Genomic DNA, 18,994 nt, shown 5'->3' with positions numbered 1-18,994 from the left:
ACTTGTCAATATTGATATGATCACGAGTACTTTGCTTTCCTCTGGACATTTCAGGTGGGAAGACCACAGCCCGTACGACTATCAAAACTGGTTGGATAAACCAGACGCAGGATACGGCGACAAGCTCTGTGTAAAGATCATTAGTGAAGATTCGGGTAAATAACTATGTGGCTTAGTGAGTTAACACGACATATTGTCAACAATATGTGGCTAAAATGAAGTGATTGACCAAGGTCAGTAAGAAAGGCTTCCGTTTATTTCCTCACGGGGACTTTGCATATTCTGTTTTGTATATGTAGCAATTATTCTAATCCTAAATTACTGCTGGTCTCCTTTTTCACCTTAAAAAGCGAAGAAGGGCAAATGGATGTCGTACAATTGTGGGGAGTATGGTCCTTACATCTGTAAGAAGCGTTTCGACGGCCTTCCAGCTACCCACGCACCTACCAACCCCCCAAGTGGAAAGTGTCAACCAGGGTGGAAACAGCTCAGCGATCGGCGCTGCTACAAGATGATGGGGATGGGCGGCCAAAGCGACCCCAAGAAGAACTGGAGAGACGCTAAGAAGGCGTGCGAGGACAGTGGAGCGCTCTTTGCGTCGGTGCACAGCTATGAAGTCCACAGTAAGCAGGAGTTGCTCGCATAGGATACCAGAGGCGTATCAGTGGAGGATACGCCACTGGTAGAGAACACAGTTTTCCCTTCCAAATGTTATTTGAATTGAAAGCACCAGCGATTCTTGAGAGGGTATAACTGCTACCTTTCTTTTGAGATCGGTTTCGAATGTGCTTTCTTTTACAAATGAAAACTTTGGACCATTATTTTTAGTAATGAAAATTCAATTTGGTTTCCCCGAGTGAAGATGTGGATACACCACTATAAAATAAGACTGAAGTTTAAAGTACAGCGTCGCTGTATACCGGCACTGATATACCAAACTCTTCATTCGTCGCTGTCATTTGTCAAGCCTAGCCTAACCTTGTTGAACACTGCAAATTGAAACGAGATTCTTTTTGCCACTAGGGCGTCTTTGCATAGTAAGTAGGCCCCCAGTAGCGCACACAGGATTTGTCCACCCGATCCGACTACCCACCGCTACTTATAAGCGAGGCCTGTGCAGCAAAATAGCCTGCAAGAACTGTGATGCTAATATATTATCGTATGATGCAATACAGTGGCACACTTACACGTGAGGCTAGTCAGCGTCAAAAAATTTGGAAGCAGAAGGCTCGAACAAGCCTCACTTATAAGTATGTCTACTGCATCATAATAAATTAGCACCACAGTTAGAGCATGGCCATTTAGCTGCATAGGCCTCACTTATAAGTAGCTGTGGGTAGTAGGATCGGGTGAATTGTCGGGGGACCCGGACTGGTATTTACCTCCGAAAATAACTCGTCATACTTAAGCACTCCCTTCCCCATCCACAGCAGACTGGGATTTACGGCTATATCAGAGCCGATGTTGGTAGTTTTAAGATGTATGTATATTGTATCTTCGTTTTCCTACTCTTTAAGCCTGGAATAAAATCTGACAGACCAGAGGAAAACTTTCATTGGTATGCAGGCTCAAATCTGGAATATTTAAAGTGTATTTGAACCAGCAAATGTGATTGCCTTGCAATTTTTCCGATCGTTGCATAGTAGCAGACACTTCACCCAACACTTTAGCGTCTTCTAAGAACTCGTTATAAGGAAATAACAGACCCAATTTGTTCCTTCCCACCCCGTTACTTTTTCTAGTTGAAAATCCAAATATTTGCTTGTTTTAAAGATGTTCTGACTGCTGATATGATCAACGCTGATGGTGATGTGTGGATTGGAATGTCCAACATCGAAAACCAAGGCACCTACGTGTGGGCAGACAGCAGTTCAAAGGATGTCTTAGTCTGGGCGTACAATCAGCCTTATTATGTAAATATGATGATTTTCGTTTTTGTACAGCTAAGACAGGAGCATCATTTTAATCAAAGTAGGACTATCGCACCTGGAAATGTTGGCCACTGTTTGTCCACATTAATGCTGACTCATCGGGGGTGATTTCATTTGAGTACTACGTACTTCCAGAGCTCAATTATTAAGGCTGTTTTTTTATAGAAAATAGGAATCTGAAACGGGGTTATAATAATCATGTAAGCATGAAATTGCCGTCTACCGCACTGCTGCAAATCAAGAAGTCAACACACGTATAAATCACTCGGAATCAAAACAGCAGTATCAGTTCGGTAATACTGCCGGACAGAATAGAGGCTGCAGGAAGATGTTGCATACTGAAGTCATGTTTTCCTCGTTCAGTTTGCAGGATCTTTGAAAAGAGCCGTATCTGCGACTGAACAACGCTGTCAGAAAATACTTCTAAAATGTTGTTGACCTGGAGTTCGTTTGACAAATTTAGTTGTTCTAATGAGGGACTGCACGGAATTGTTTCCCCTTTCACAGTGCTTACTGCCACTGTATCGGATCATTGCAAATGGCCATGGTTTAATACAGGATTTAACAGTAGAGACTTCGTTCCACAAGTGACGAAGTGGTGTCCGGAATGCAACATTTTTCTAAGGTGGTTTAATTTTCTGTGCATTTTTGAAGAGTAGCGATACCTAACGGGCAAGTGTGGATTCCATGTTAACTTCAACAATTTCTGTCTTAACGTCAAATTCACAGTCCGAAAACATAACGGAGGGTTGTGCGTGCATGAAACACGAGGACGTGGAAAGTGGGCGTTGGTTTGCCGAGGATTGTTCTCTTCTCCATAGCTACATTTGCAGGAGGGAACCAGGTAAGTGTCATCGACGGATTGGGGAGGAGTCACGTACTCTTATTGTTCGAATATCCCGCCGTGGTCGGCATGTGGATTGAGGTTTCAGTCCCTTCCCAATTTCTATGCTTTTCCCTAAAAATTCATCCCGAGTTTTCCTCCGATGTCCAAAAACTGAACATTTCTCCATGCATTGTCTTCTTTATTGCCAATTACAATCCTGCCCTGTAATCCTGTATTTGGCACTGAATGCGATGTTGGATGAAGAAAAATATTTTTTTCATAGTAAGAATAACGAGGGCCAATGTAAGGGCCCTTCAGAAAGAGAAATTGGCTTTCCTTCTAAAGGGTGTAAAAAGCCGGAAGCTAATCTCACCCCTTAGAGGGGCCATACACGGTAATGCATCATACAATACCAAAGTGTTCTTGAATACCCGGACAACATGTTTGCCTCCCTCCCTCTCCCCCCAAAAAAGTTCAGTCTGGATTTACCCTTGGCTAAGTCATGTCAACTACGACATATATATAAACTAATGGTTGGCTATCAGGTGGCAAATATGAACTCCGCATATAATGTTGGCCTGTACTTTATTTAGAGACCTAGAAATACTGAAAACAAGCAGCAAATGAACATATGTGTGACGAGACGGGTTGATGACCGCACCTATTTTTCATTCTGTTTTGTTCATTCCATTTCACCGAACAAACTCATCAGCCCTGTGGACCATTTTTTATCACTTGGGCACGACCTGTGGTTTTAGGTTCAGCCACAATGAAGCTGGCTTTGTTACTGAGCTCCAAAACTCCTGGCCAAAAGTTTAGTAATTCTTTAAAAATGACTTTTCCCCCAAAAAAGGAACTAAAAGCGGACCGTCCACTTGAACCACACACACCATCTTTACGAATCCTATAGCACTATTCCACCCAAGCCAGCTCGGCCGATCCTTCTCATTCTGTGCTCATGTTTATAATGTATTACCAGCATATTTCGTATTGTGGCACTTTGCAGTCAAAGCCTAGTTTATTATACAGGTAGTTAGAAAGCCGTTGTTTTGCTTTCATGGTTGTGTCGTTCTGATCATGTTAGAAACCTCTTGCTACACCAACAGACGACAGCATCTCAGGAACGCCGCCCCCACCACCCTCATGCTCGGACATCAACCCCAACCTGGCCGATTACACCAAGTATGGCGATGCCTGCTTCAAGGTCGACTTAAGCCAGAAGAGGACCTTCGATGGAGCCAAGGCATACTGTGACAGTGACGGCGCTACCCTGGCCTCAGTCCGAAATGGCTTCGAACAGTCGCAGCTGGTGACGATGGCAATGGAAGCCGATGACAACGTTTGGATAGGGTTGTACGACGACCTGGTGGGTGTCGCACATTTTGCGCTCGACTCTGTTATGACTTCCGGCGGTAATACTTTTTCCGTTGTAGAATTATACATTTTTTTTTTCAGAGTACAATAGGTAGAGCTATTTTCAGCTGACGAAGTTAACATCTCACTCTGGACGGCAGCGAGGCAAAAATGGCTAAAAGGACAGGGAGTGTTCCATTAAGTACAATAAAAAGCCTCCCGTACATGCAGTTCTTTTGTGACATCATGTCAGTAGGTAGGATTTAGTGTTGTAATTGTTCTCTTGTGCAGGCTACTAGGCTCTTCACCTGGCTGGACGGCTGGCCCTTCCTCATCGAATTCTGGGGATGGAATGACCCCAGAGGCAACAACTGCACTGCCCTGACGAAAAATGACTATTATTTCTACATTAGTGGCTCTTGGGAGAATGTTGATTGCAGCGAGAAGTATTACACGGCCTGCAAGTACACCACCGGTGAGTTTGAAATACGTACATTTATTTAGAACTGACCAGGTGAAACGGTTTGAGTTGCTACCTGGTGGCCTTCCAGGTGCGGGTTTTCATGTCTGCATCAAGTCCTATAAGAACTTCATGCTCAACTCTGAAGTTTTTATCATCAACTAGGTTCCCCGCCGCCTACTCCGGGGCCTGAGCCGGGATTCTGTGAAGAGGAATGGGCAGAGTACGGTGGCAGTTGCTACATCCTGGGCACGGGCAGCTACGAACTAGCCACTTTCAAAGATGCGGTGTACGACTGCGACAGGTACTACGGAGGAGCGTACGTGGCCACCATCAGCAACCAGGGCGAGAACCAGTTTGTCCAAAATTTGGCCCAGAAAGGCGTTCCCGGCATCAGCTGGATTTTGATTGGCCTTGAACGAGGGCCTAATGGTAAGGGACGACATAATCGTTCATGTAGGTTTCGCATACAGCATATCCTAAGAGAGCGCCAGAAATGGGGGCGAAATCGGAACATTACGATTACCGCATATATTTGCTTATCTGGGAAAATGTTTTCTGTCTTTGAGATAATTTAGTAACCAGACAGACAAGAAAACAGGCGAAGAAGGACAAGACATGCCTGCTAAAAAAGAATTTGTAATGGGGAAGGTGCGTCAGCTTTGCTCCCCTACACAAGTCCGTGGGACGATCACTTGTAAATCAGTGGCCGATTTACCCAACTATATCTGCACAAAATATATTTTGGGTGCCAGGCAAAATCGGCCAATGGTTGACAAAGATCGTCTGTCGAATTTTCCTACGCTTAAAAAACTTGGGGCAAGTTTGCAGAACGAGAACAGTTAACTATAGACCTTTTTCCTGTGATGTCAAGATCGTGCTGGACCTATGACGTGTTGTGATGGTAATCTACTTATTCGAGATAAACTAGTCAAGCATGCAGCGTTCGCACGTGCGCTTGCACGTGGTTGAAGCTGCCCGTGGGAATATTTGCGATCACCGTTGCCAAGGCAGTCCATATGTGAAGGTATGGTTTACGTTTAGTCACGTGGGTGAATAAGGTCTATAGTTTGACAACGTCAGCCGAGCGAGGGATGGTTTAGACCAATTATAACCCACCATTTGGAATCAGGCAACACTGGTAATATTGTAGTTGATTTCATTTGCCCGTACGGAGGGAAACATGCAGATGAACATTATGGAATGAGATGTCACTGAACGTGAACATCATGGCAACAAGAGCAGAATGTGAGTGACAAAAAAAAATTTAAATATAGTTAAACTGCAGTCGTTGGAGTGTTTTGTATTGCATATGTACAGTGTTAAAAATAATCATTTTTGAGATCGCCTGTAGCTCGAGACTGAAGGAGTGGCTGAGCAAAAAAATTCATTTCAGCCCATTTTGATTAGTTTCTAGTCCCTAGCGCCACAAACAGATAGATGAGCCGTCCGTACCGTGTGCCAAAACAGTGCAGCCAACGCTCATCCCGAAGAAATGACATTATTTTTTTAAAAATTAAATAAAAATAACAAATTCGACTTTACAGTGTAAAGTCGAATTTGTTTTTAAATAATGCCATTTTCTATTTCTGTACAGCACACACGATCAACTGCACGGGAAGAACATTGAAATCGTGTTATCATCGTTAATACTTGCATCTACTGTGTTTTATCTATACATCTCTTTAAACGAGCTTCCCACACGGTTCTCACTTTTCCTAGCCAATAAGCATCGAGGGAAATTACTTGAAAAATGCAGTTTACAGTTTAAGCCACCATCAATTGCAGAGATGGGTGTATGAGCCCCGAGCTGGACCAAGAGAGGGCGCAATACGTAGGACCCATTGGTCGGGACTGCACTTTAGTGGCTCACGACCGACTATGAACGCGCTACGGGTCGCTACCAGCAAAATGAACACTCTCCACCAAAATGGCTCTGTTCAACCGATGAAAAGGTGCTTCTACTCCCGGCAGATATTTAATTCTTGGTTTTCTTGACATTTTGCTGATTGCCGACTTTGGTGATTTTTATTGTTGGAATTACAGGAGGCTGGAAATGGGTGGATGATAGTCCAGTGGCCTACCAGAACTGGGCTGGAAACGTTTACGGAGATGAGACAAGCAGCTGTGTTGAGATACGTACCTCCGCTAAGGGAAAGTGGGACACTATTGCTTGTGATATCAAAAGCCACTTTGTTTGCGAAAAGCCCAAGAGTAAGACTCTTTTTTAACTTTTATTTGACGACCAAATCGGTCTCCCAAAAGCAGGCTCAAAACATATGTGTATGCAAATTTCAAATTGGTTTGCTTATCTAATACCCGATATTTGCCATTTTTGTTTCAGGTGCAGTTTGTAGAAATGTCGTAGTGACTTTGATAAAGACCCACAACAGATAAACACACAAGACCTCCCATCTCCGTTCAAGTCGCTAGCAATTTGAATGAATTTACATCAAAAGCATTTGGTAGTCATTGTTCACTCTGCTACGTGTTACTGGTCGTAATGGTCTTGTGATTGTCTTGATAAAACCACTGTATATTTTGCGTATGTTGGAAGATTCAACAGCTCTGACCGTACCCACAATCTGACTGTACCTACCACCGCTCATAATGCGAGACATTTACAGCAGAAAGCCTGATGCAGCCAACATTTCAAAAAGGATAACCACACACTGTGCTTGTTGTATCCAGACTAAACATGTTTCGCTTTTCCTCGTACAGCACGAATCACGTCTACAGAAGCACCATTTAAACGTAAGTCTTGCACTACCAAAGTACTGTTTAGAAATAACAAAGGTGTATTAATTAGTTTTTCATTTTTTATTTTATGCTACTTTTGATGGAAGGGGGCATACTAAGAAACGGCGGTCTCTTGCGCGAAGGAAAAATCACAATTATAAAGCCTTTTACAGAGCACTAAAATCCCGCTTAGATTAGAAACTAATACCAGAACTGATTAAATAGGATTTTTTTAAGAAAAAAATGAACAAAGCTCGGAAACCTGAGAGAAATGTTCATCAAAATTGCACCCCTTTTCGATGGCTCGCTTTAATACACTTCTTGCTGCCAAGGCTATTTGTGCGCATGCGTGCATAATTATGAATTATTAGTGAAAAGGTCTGTCGGTGCAATGCGTCTCTTATGTAACTAAGGAAAGGAAAAGTTTGCCCCAAATCACAAGGTATAGGAACAGTGTCTTTAGTATGGACAATTCAAATTGTTATGTTCATGTGAATTTAAAGAACTCGGTGTACCAGATTTTACTCAATTTTAACTCACAAAAGACTTATTACTTACAAAAACGTGGTTGGGAGGATTGGGTGAACCTTCTTCACGCTTTTCCGTTAGGAAATTTAGAAGTCCTTTTTTTCGAGGATCAGTACAATCTGGATAACATTTTTCCCTTCATTTTTTGGCCACCTCCCCAAGTCGTTTTGATAAACTGTAGTGCAAAGGAGCAGCGCAGTCTCATACATTTTGTGGAGACTTGTCGTCATCACATGAGGTTTCTTCCAAAATCCTTTTCCACTGGTCTTTATACATTTTCATGACGTCACCTTTACAGCGAAGGATTGTGTCAACCAGTTTATCGTCAGTGGATGGAAACAACTAGATACCTTTTGCTACTTACATGTGTCGGACTCTGTATCGTGGGAGGAGGCCGAGGCGGACTGTAACACGAAAGGCGGTTACCTTGTGTCGGTGCACACAGATGCTGAGCAGTATTTTGTAAAGAAATTGGTGGGTTAGGAACAGATGTATTGTTCTATGTGGCAATTTCACAAACTTGACGGGGGTGCTGGATTTCATAATTCCCACAGAGCAAACGTTCAGCCATTTGGAGAAAAGGGTCTACAGAACGTGGTCCATCTTTGTTTTTATTTTAAGAACAGCAGAAATGATAAAATGTGGTTTTCCTCCTCTTTATAAAGTGACTGTTTTAGTTTATTTCATTCGTGAAAGAATTTTCTTGCTTCCCTCATAAAAAAACAGAGGTGGTATATAGCAACGTTTCTAAAATGCTGGCACTTTCAGTAATCCCTTCAAAAGTTTGGGTTGCTAAGCGACAACGCGTGACTGGGCCTGTACTTTTTCTCAATCTTAATATTAGTTTCCTCTTTCTCTCACTCTCTCCCGTTTTCTTTTAGGGAGAAGACAATTTTGCTTACGTACAGTGGATTGGGCTACATGAAGTTTCTGAACTTGGATTGGGTACAGATTATGGGTAAGTTGCTGAACTCCTGAAGACACTTTTAATTCTGTAATTTTCAATCGTGTTCCCTGGATGCACCTTGTTCAGTGTAACGTGTCAAATGGGATGGTGCCAGACTATTTACATTCTAAGCCCTACCTTTATTGTTTAACTTGGCTTAAAATATTAAGATACAGTAAACCACAGCTTAGCAACCCTACAGAATGAATGAAGTCCAGTCGTTATAATGACTTGGCTTTATAGCGCAAGCACCCATGGAAGTCAGTGGTTTGAAGCTGTGACGTCACTTCAGTTTAAACCACACCCACTGCACATATGGAATTATGGAACCATGGAGCCCGAAGTTAACTCGTAACTCAAGTGTTCATTCAATAGAAGCTTGTAACCACTAGTGCGTGACAGTGCATGACAAAGTCACTTCGAACCAGATAAAGGCAGACTTACATGCAGCACCACTACCCACTAAATGAAGGTTTTCGTTGCTTCTAGCTGGACTGATGGAACTGATGTGGATTACCCAGGCTGGGACCACGGACAACCCAATGATCAACAGGATACAGCAACGTGTGTCCGGATGAGATGGAGTAAGGAGCCCATCTTGAAGGAATTCATCTGTTAGATCGTAACAGTGCAGACGAAAATAACTGCACCATATGTGTGATTACATGTATCACGGAATGAACGATATATCCGCCTTCAGTTCAACTTGACAGTTTAGTTTAAAAATTATATCGGGAGCACTGGGGGTTCAGGATTAAACCCCTTCTTGGCCATTAAAATAGAAATACGAAAAAAGAATATACACTTAGTCAATGCGCATGACAGCCGTAAACCCGCTCAGAGTCAAACATGTCCCTACAGAGCCCTCTTCCGCCCAAATACGAATCCTACAAATGCCTGCGTATTTTCTTTCATCCTTTTTGGCCTATTTCATAGGCTTTCTTAGAGGTGTCATTTTTTCTGTCTTAATATAACTTTGAAAACGCACAATGAGCTGTTTTCAGCTCTAAGTGGCCGTGTGCACTTTAAGGAATCTTTTGTGACAGTGGGTCGTAAAAACTAGCAAATGCTATGAAGTGCAAGCAACCAGCAAAAGCATTTACTGATAAGTCAAACCATTAAGAATAAGCAAATGCTTGAATTGTAGGAATAAAATGTTTCTTTTACTATTCAGCATCGACTAGTATAAATATTAGCAAATGTTTTATGCTTGTGGCTGACTGCTCAGCCGAATGGTTTTGCACAATAGGGCTTCCGTTGTCTGCATGTACGGATGCACACAGTGCAGCATGGTGCCGTATCTTGAGACCTCAGCATGGCAGATAAGCACGATGGCAGTAACTTTGATCGCAAAAACCTAGATGACAAAAATTGCTCTGCCACTCTCAAATCGGTACAACTGCCTGCATCTCGTTTTTTGAAGTTCCCTCCTAAAGGCATACAGCTTTTCCTTTCGAATGACATTCATGAATGCTGCCATTTTGAACATTAATAAATGCTTCTCTTTTTCAAGCTTGCTCTGATCCAGTCTTGAAAAATGTCCAGTAAATACTCCAGTTTTTGTAGAACCTACTAATTTTTGTTCATTCAAAATGAAGCAACTGCTTAATGTCAAAACAAGCTTAAAATGCAATTGTACTAAACTAAAAGAATTTGGAAGCGTTTACTCGTGTTCGTATGAAAAATACAAACACGAGTAAATGCTTCAAAAATGGTAGTAATAGCAAATGCTACTTTTTATTCATACGACCCATTATCAGACAGGTGTAAAATAACAAAACTGTTGGAATAGAACAATGGAAGACGATGTTTTTCTGATGCAAATTTAGAGCCTTACAATCTCTCTTGTCACCCATAGACGGAAAATGGGAAAACAGTAATTGCGGGAAGTCACTGGCTTATACTTGCAAGAGAAAATTCGACAGCAAGACGCCTGTTGTGAAACCAACAAAGCCGCCCAAGCAGGGGAACTGTCCGAAAGACTGGCTGAAGGTGGGTAAGGCTTGCTACCAATTCCGCTCTGGCAGCAAGACGTGGAACGAATCTCGGAATGATTGTCTGAAGGAAGAGGGAGGCGACCTAGCTGCGATACACAATCAGCTAACCCAGTGTGAGTCTCCGTTAGCAGAGCTCGCGGTAATGGGCACTGTCTAGACTATCCCCGTCTGGATTGTGGTATCCGTTCCTAATTCTGTATTCTAGTTTCACAGCGAACGCCAGAGGAAAATGAACTGTACCCCAGCCCGTCTATGGGCCTTCCCGCCCTTTTGGTAAAATGTTCGCAGTATTTCTATTGACTTTCAATAAAGCTCACCATAAATTCACATTGAACATTGTGTTCCTACATTTATCATTTCTAAAGCAGTTCATCCGAATATTAGCGTTGGATCCAGTTTTTACTTTTAAAGTAGCCTCTTCCAACCCCACCCTCGCCCCGAAAAATGGAACACGCCCAATATATTACTTTTCAACAAAATTCTTAAAACGGAAACGTGCATGTACACAATTTATTTTAAAACTATTTTCAACCTTTTTACATGTTTATCTTTCTTGCGTGAAAGCTTACGTATGACTTAAGGGTTATTCCCAGTTTAGCAAGATATCAGGCAGGGCTGAAGATGTATTTTTTGGCAGATACCTTATAAACTTTCTATGCCTTAACTTATATCCCTGTTATCCTTCTGTTCCAAAGCTTTTCTAACAACAGCTCTCAAGGGACAACCTAGCAATATGTGGATCGGACTGCGAAGAACTTTTTACGACTTCAGTTTTCTGTGGGTAGATCAAAGCAAGAGGATGTACACTCACTGGGCCAACAACCAACCGGATGGATTTGTAAGTATCCCAATTTCAGATTGCCGTTTCTTTTGCCGTTGGAATTGGTTAACATTGAAAGAGATCCGCGGGCTGGAACAGTGAAACTTGATGAATTATATCTCTGTAGCCTACTCAAAAACTTGTACTTGTAAATTCCCTGTTAAATCTTGAGGTATATACTCACAGGTATATGCCTACATGTCTTCTATATTACAATACTTTGATTAAAGGATTAACAAAAACATTGGCAGAGGTTTTCTTTTTCAAGAATCCTTCATGGACTTCCAGCTCAGTTGCCCCTTGAAGAAGACAAGGTCTTGAACTTTACTTTCTGTGTGTTCTCTCTGCCTCCAAGTTAGTATGGTCAAAGTGAACCCGTACCCAACTACACGTACACTGTTTTTGTGGTTTGCACACGCAATGAATAATGTTCCAAGGACTCCGAATATTGATCTTCCATTTACCAGTCAAGGGAGATTTTATTCAGGTGTTGTACAGTATTAGAGTGTGTTATGGTGTGTTCCATTTTGGGGCATTGTCAGTAATGGGAGATGATTTAATATTCAATAAAATGTTAAAAGACGTCAAGCAAACAGCAATCCGTACAATTTTCTGTGAAATAGTAAGTTGGATGCCCCAAAATTACTCATTCGTTCAATCCTGTTATTGCGCTCGGATTCAAGCATTCAAACATGGTCATTTTAAATCCAGACGGTTGTTACTGGTTCAAGAAGATGGTGGTGGTGGTGGCAGGATGATGAAAAGCTAGGTTATATTTTTCTCACTTTCATACAGTTTGGTGAGGAGGCTTGTGTTGTTATGGCGAAGGACCCCGATTTTCCGGGCCGATGGAATGACATCGACTGCTCAGAGAAACACGGCTATCTCTGCTACAAACCACTTGGTAACAATTTTATTGCACAAACACAGCGTAGCTTAACTCTAGGTCTTTGGTAAAATGATGGAGCAAACCAATGGAGTTACAACGGTGTGGTTCCGTCAACCGGGGTAACTTTTAAAGGATGTACAAAAAGGTTTGAAATGAAGAAATACCTTTTTAAAGAGTCCAAGAGGGCCTTGCTATCTCAGGATTTGGGGGTTTCGCTTGTTTCCAGATCCCAGTCTGCCCACCAGCATTCCCCCTGACGTCGGTAAGTGCCCTCTGGAGGATTACATGCCATATGGCGAGGACTGTTTCAAGATCAACATGACGATGTTGAACTTTGGCAATGCCACCGTGACCTGTTCCAACGAAGGAGCGGCCTTGGCTACGATAATCGATGGTTACGCTGAGGCGTTTGTGATGTACAACATGCTGAACCAGGACGGGCCTCCGCCGGATTCCATTTGGATTGGCTTCAGCGCTGATGTCGTAATGCATTTTTTCCATACTTTGATATCAAAACAACCACCACAGTAACATTACAACTGCAACCATGTCTGGATTCATGGGGAACAAAAGAGGCCATACTCTACCGCCAAGAATTTCAAAATGACAATGGTGGCTGGTAAAAAATTACATTTCATTTCCCTTCTCTTCCAAATTGTGTAAAAATTCCCCTGGTACATAAAGGCGCCTTTCAATTCCATGTGCTTGTCAACACTTGCGCCAGGTGTTGTAGAAGGCGCCTTTCCACATGTAAGTTTTTTGATACGTTGCGCACATGATGCGTTCATGCGTTTCACTTCTCACAGACACCTTTATAATGACACACGTGTGCGTTGTGCTAGTCCGTCAAAATCGCCCTGGGAGCGATTTTGATGGATACGCAACGCTGCAAGTGTTGACACGCACGTAGAAAGCTGCCTATATCCGTCCAAACGCAATACACACTTGTGGTATATTAATGTTAATGTTTGTGTCCGTGAAATCCGAATGCATGAACGCACTGTGTACGCAACGCACCTAAAAACGCACATATGGAAAGGCACCTTTAGTGGATCCGGCTCAACCACTCTTCACATAACTTATAAAAATATCAGATTTTGTGATAATATCGTCCTTCAAAATTGATAAAATCTATATACGATGGACATCTTACATTCTTTACCGGCTCATGATCCAATACCAACTTTTGATACAATGAAACGTTGCTACTTTAGAGGTCTGCTTTTTACCCTAACGGGCGTTCTGCAGTACATAAATTCTACTCTGTCAATTTGACACCGCTCCTTTATCCTTTAAGGATCTTTTTTCTTCCCAGGATACAAGGCAGTTTCGTTGGGCAGATGGTTGGCCAGTCACATACACAAACTGGGGCTGGAGCCAGCCCATGGAGGAAAACGGTCTATGCACAATGTTGACACAAAATACGGATTGGGAGACATCGGATTGTGGTGCCAAAATGCCCTTCGTCTGCCGGACGACCACCGCCACACGTAAGCGTCTTTCATTGGATATTCGAAGACTTTTTCATCGTCAGATAATAGGCCGCTGCCTATATGTGTCAAAGGGAAAAGGAAATTACTGGCAATCTGCTGGGGTCACCTTGAAAAGGCAAAGAAGTTGAATGAATACATGTTGTCTGAATGATGGCCCTTCCACTGGTTATTGGCGGCGGCCCTCGCTAATGGCGGCACACTGCTTTCCTCCATTAAAAGGAATATCCGATGAGACGGCGCTGGATTCATCTCAAGCGCTGTTATCCGTCCAAACAGTTTATCTACGCTACACATTTCTCTCAGCTTGTCAGGAAACTCTTTGGTGATTGCATAACAGGATTCAGTGTTTTCATTGCTCGGGCCTCTCTTACACAGCTCTGCGGCCAACGAATCCGTCCCTTCCCGGCACGTGTCCAGACGGTTGGCTGCCATTCCATGATCACTGCTACCAGTTCAACACTAGCAGCTTAGGCTACGAATCGTGGTATCAAGCAAAACATCAGTGTGAGAAAGACCATAACGGTCGACTGCTGTCGGTCCACACACAAGCCGAGAACAACTTTGTCCAGAAAACATTTCGACCGGAAAATTCTTACGAGTGGTCTGGAATATGGTTGGATCTCTCCCGTGAACCAGTCGGTAGGTGTTAAGAAGTAACTATCTTGACGTAAATTGATTTGGTTGGACGGTGTATTACTGACATTTTGGCAGTTGACTGTCATTCGCAGGTTTCCTTTAATATGACTGTCCTTTACCCGATTGTCCATATTATGCGATATCCAATGACAATGAATATTTTTTATCTAAGTTTATTTATTTATTTGTAAACATATCACAAGGAGATCACAATTTAAGAAACCTGGATAGAGTTGAATTGTTTGCAAATATATTTGTCATAAAATTACTATCATTTACACGGTTATTAAATTTCTTGTCATATTATTATCTACCAACATATCACAGGTGAAAATACGTGTCACAAGTAAAAACCAATGGAATAAAAACTTCATATAAAAAATTACATATCTAGTTTAATGTTCGATATTCGACATTGAGATACGTTTGTATAGTGAATGTGAGGTGGAATGTCCGGTTTGTACAATAAATGTATGAGTTGAGTTGAATAGTCGATGGCCCTTTCACATTGTTTCATCTTTGAATGTTCCACATTTGTATATGGGTTTGTATAGCAAATGTGTGGTTTTAGTTGGATATTCTACATTCACCATAATTCTATTGGTTTCTATAGCGAAAAATATGGGTTGAATTTTATTTTCGAAAGTGCTAAGTTTTGTTCAGTATCAAAAAAAGCTTCAGAAGCTGCATTCAAAGTCCTTCTTTGTGTTGTAAAGGTTAAACGTTTCCAGCATTCTTGCGGTTTTGAAAATAATAAGTCTTTGTGCAACTCCCAGTTTGTGGTTTTTTTATCTGTATATGGGCTGCGTTGTTGATGGTCAAGAGTGGAAGAGAATTAAGTTGAAATCCAAGACTAACTCGTCCTCTGTTACTGATTGCTTCACACTGTTTGCCTAAAAAATCGATTTTATTTGACAAAATGCTTCAATCCAGAATTCGATTTTAACCTGAGTTATCTCAAAGATATACACTTTAATTGGAAGTTTTTGTCTGCATATTGTCCGTAGGAGGAGGGCATTACGAGTTTTCTTGGAACGATGGTCACGCCATTGATTACACCAACTGGGCTACTGGGGAACCCGCTGAAAACGAATGGAACGATTGTGCCGTGCTAATGCCTAAAGCGTACGGCAAGTGGGAGACGCTGTCGTGCAGTTATGGGGCTTTTTTTGTCTGCTACAAGGAGCAAGGTATGTGGGCAGTTATAACGAATGCTACAAGGAGCAAGGTATGTGGGCGGTTATAACGAATGTTCCGAAAAAATGTGTACGTTATGCCTTCTCCAAATACATAAATCCTACATTTGGAAGCAGGTGTGATAAATACTGCATTTGGAAGCTGGTGTGATAAATCCTACATTTTCAAGCAGGTGTGATTAAATATGGACTTTTAATTATATTACCCTGGACAGAACTAGGCTTGTAGACCTTTAACGAGGAACAGGAACTGGATAAGAGGCCAATTTCATTTTGACACCCCTGGTGAGAAGATGCTATTAGGCTAAGAAGTGTTGCAGATTTTAAGAGGTCTCCACGGGGGCATTTGTACTGCAAGTGTTTAGAAATTCAGTGAGAATGGGACAGCGTCATTCATGGCATTTTCTTTTCATTTTCTTGCTCCGGTAATTAATGTCCGTGTCTCCCCCTGTACCCCAGTTATGACATTTTTAAATGAACAAATGCTGTATGAATGATCTTAAAAGGTTCCACTGAACATTGTCGGTGGATTTATACCATGTGACTGTCACAGAACAGCGGCTTCGCACAATAGTTATCTTAATGTTTACCACCATTAATTGGCGGGGTCAGTCCGAATGACCAATCACAGCGTTGTCATGATCACTGGACTGGTCTAAGACTAAACCAAACAGTATTTTAAAGCGAAAGCAGCGCCTTGGATTTCAAGATTTTTGTTTATACCTGTATTAGGCCTAAAACTGGTTGTTGTTTACAGTCCTTTATAACTAAAGCAATTTGTTCTTCTTTTTCTGCAGATGTGGCAAAACCATCGCCACAAAAAGGTAACTACAAGTTTCTAAATTTTGAGCTCGCCCAAGTTGAGACGTTTACTGCCCAAACACAACACCAGTATTTGGACATGTACATGGGCGACATTGATGATCAATTTCTGTTTCAAAATACCAGTGTTTATAAAGTAATGACATGACACACCAACAAATTTGGCGACATTAGAATCCACGGCACTTGTAGTAGGACAGGTGTAAAGATACAGTAGTTCCTTGAAGATGCCAAAGGCGTTCAATTTGAAAACTAAATGGATCCAAAATGGATCGTTCTTTTCACTGATGTGGTAGTTAAATTCGGGGCTACGTTACCAAAAATGACCCTGTGACATTGACCTACCAGAGAGGAACGGGACTTGACCCCCCCCCAGTTGTCATGTCGTTTGTGACGATAAAACCGTACATCCTCTGTGGCGTAACCCCCGGGATAGGGGATATCATCAGCTATAAGGGAGATTCTGGTCCCACACCACCCACAACGACAAATCCTGGGTGCGCACTGCTTTGCAGGATCTTCTGAACAGTTCTGTCGCCTAACTCACTCATACTGGGCGCTTTCCACGCAGGCCTCAGCGGTGGAGCAATAGCTGGCATCATCATCGGCGTGCTGCTGTTGGTAATTCTTGTCCTTGGGATCGGCTACTTCTTTATGAAGAATCGCCAGCCCAAGGGACTCATTGAGGACCCCGGACTGCCGTCCAGCACCAGCTTCGACAACGTTTTGTATACGCCCTCCTTGGAAGAGGTCAAACCTAACCCAGAGGTGTCATCCGGTACAATGAGTGACGCCTGAAGAGGGTGCCAGTGCTGGATAACTTGAATTGGCTCATTTAGAATTGCAGAATTCTTTGAAATATTAAAGCACTGAAACACAAAGTCTGGTTTGGGATAGGGAACTTAAAGTCAATACATATGTACATTGTATTTCCTCCAAAATGAAATCACGCGATAGCTCCTGAAACCCGCCATACAGTATTGTCTGTAGCCTCTGTTTTACAATCAGAACATAGGCCTACAAGTGAAATTAAGTAAAACCAAGAAGAGAACTTTTATCGGGTGTATTTTACGTGGAGAGATTTCAGTCCCTTCTCACATGACGCAATCTTGCTTGGTTGTGATCGGGAGTTTAGTATTTGCAGCGGGTGGGACGTTATGAGCAAGGTTTGATTTCTGTGTTCATCGCCACAGTCTAAATGTTAACAAAGAAGCAAATGCATCTGTTCTTTTAGAAGACGACGTCATGAAAACAAGTGGTTAAATCTATTGTCGAAATTGCCTGCATTTACCGAGGGGAGCAACAGAGTTAATGATGATGTAGTTAGATGTCTATCCTAAAGTTTGTTTTCTAAATAGCTAAAGTCAGTTGTATAAGAATTTCTTTTTTCTTTGAGCAAATGTATCAGTATTAATTGTTTTGTTTCCTTTATTTTTGGTCCAATAATTCAATTATTGTCTTTCCATAAAATCTTTCCATTTAATTTGCATTATTTTGCTAACAGCATTAAGAACTGGTTCACACAATACTTCATGTATATTTGTGACACTCATCTCTGATATTTTTAGAAAATATACTGAACCGATGAAATGAATATTAGTTAAGAACCCGGGGCAATGTGCATGTCTTTAAAACTGCTCACTGTAATTTACATTTTGTGTAAGAACTCCTTTCTTACGCGATTTCACGAATCATCTTATTCTGACTTCCTGATTTGTCACTTAGCATTTTAATTTCTAGTTCGAACATTATATCTTACCAAACCGTTTTGATCAAACAACAGAGAAAAAATGGAGGCATGTTATCCTTCAGACTATCAAGTTCAAACTATCCTTATCGTAATAGTTTACTCTACTCGGTGCACGTAAACGGTACAATATGGTTTGGCTTAAACCTTTTCATGACACGTAGGCTGAGTAGAATGTAGAGTTAGTTTTCATCATTTCATACTGCACAGGATAGCCATTCAGTTACCTGGTGACGTATCTTTAATAAATTCTTTATATTTTATCATAAGCAATCAATAAATCCTGCCAGCAAAAAACGGCAATATTTTAAGACATTTACTGTCCATGTCTTTAATGCACGAGTAAGTATTGAGAGTACATTATCAGCATATACATTCAGAAAAAGGATTACTGCCTTCGAAAATTGAAAATGAAATTGTAAAACAAAGTTACACGAAAAGCCAATTAACACCAAGTTGCATGCCATTTCTTTTTTGTTACGAACATTGCGTATACTGTAGAGTTTATATATGAAACGGGGTAAGCGCCAGTTTGGTACTTTCTAGAATTCTTAATTCTCCTGGTTGCCCAAAGTCAGTTTTGCTGGGTTTAGTGCATACCAACACAGTTC

General features: G+C 41.7%; 1 protein-coding gene across 2 annotated transcripts in view; it reads left to right on the top strand.

Annotated features, from left to right (window-relative positions):
* The window catches only part of LOC110978128 (lymphocyte antigen 75-like), a 47,657-nt gene extending 28,959 nt beyond the window's left edge, over positions 1 to 18,698 (top strand). Inside the window, exons 33-53 of one of the 2 annotated variants that reach the window (XM_022232869.2) lie at positions 55 to 155; positions 351 to 623; positions 1,774 to 1,913; positions 2,661 to 2,775; positions 3,864 to 4,123; positions 4,402 to 4,585; positions 4,736 to 5,002; positions 6,617 to 6,784; positions 7,292 to 7,324; positions 8,136 to 8,311; positions 8,719 to 8,795; positions 9,273 to 9,367; positions 10,642 to 10,893; positions 11,476 to 11,618; positions 12,396 to 12,504; positions 12,716 to 12,972; positions 13,805 to 13,979; positions 14,358 to 14,621; positions 15,626 to 15,808; positions 16,612 to 16,638; positions 17,208 to 18,698. In XM_022232869.2, the coding sequence (XP_022088561.2) occupies positions 55 to 155; positions 351 to 623; positions 1,774 to 1,913; positions 2,661 to 2,775; positions 3,864 to 4,123; positions 4,402 to 4,585; positions 4,736 to 5,002; positions 6,617 to 6,784; positions 7,292 to 7,324; positions 8,136 to 8,311; positions 8,719 to 8,795; positions 9,273 to 9,367; positions 10,642 to 10,893; positions 11,476 to 11,618; positions 12,396 to 12,504; positions 12,716 to 12,972; positions 13,805 to 13,979; positions 14,358 to 14,621; positions 15,626 to 15,808; positions 16,612 to 16,638; positions 17,208 to 17,434 (3,526 nt within the window). In that variant the 3' untranslated portion in view covers positions 17,435 to 18,698. Of the gene's footprint in view, positions 1 to 54; positions 156 to 350; positions 624 to 1,773; positions 1,914 to 2,660; positions 2,776 to 3,863; positions 4,124 to 4,401; positions 4,586 to 4,735; positions 5,003 to 6,616; positions 6,785 to 7,291; positions 7,325 to 8,135; positions 8,312 to 8,718; positions 8,796 to 9,272; positions 9,368 to 10,641; positions 10,894 to 11,475; positions 11,619 to 12,395; positions 12,505 to 12,715; positions 12,973 to 13,804; positions 13,980 to 14,357; positions 14,622 to 15,625; positions 15,847 to 16,611; positions 16,639 to 17,207 lie in introns of both variants that reach the window. The other variant, XM_087139659.1, reaches the window with a different exon arrangement.
* Positions 18,699 to 18,994: the final 296 nt, after the last annotated feature.

This window comes from Acanthaster planci, linkage group LG08 (genome assembly GCF_054643075.1).
Source record: "Acanthaster planci isolate LZ-2023a linkage group LG08, COTS_SCS, whole genome shotgun sequence".
Lineage (NCBI taxonomy): Eukaryota > Metazoa > Echinodermata > Asteroidea > Valvatida > Acanthasteridae > Acanthaster > Acanthaster planci.
Note: the sequence above shows the minus strand (reverse complement) of the source record. Positions and strands in the feature narration are given on the sequence as shown.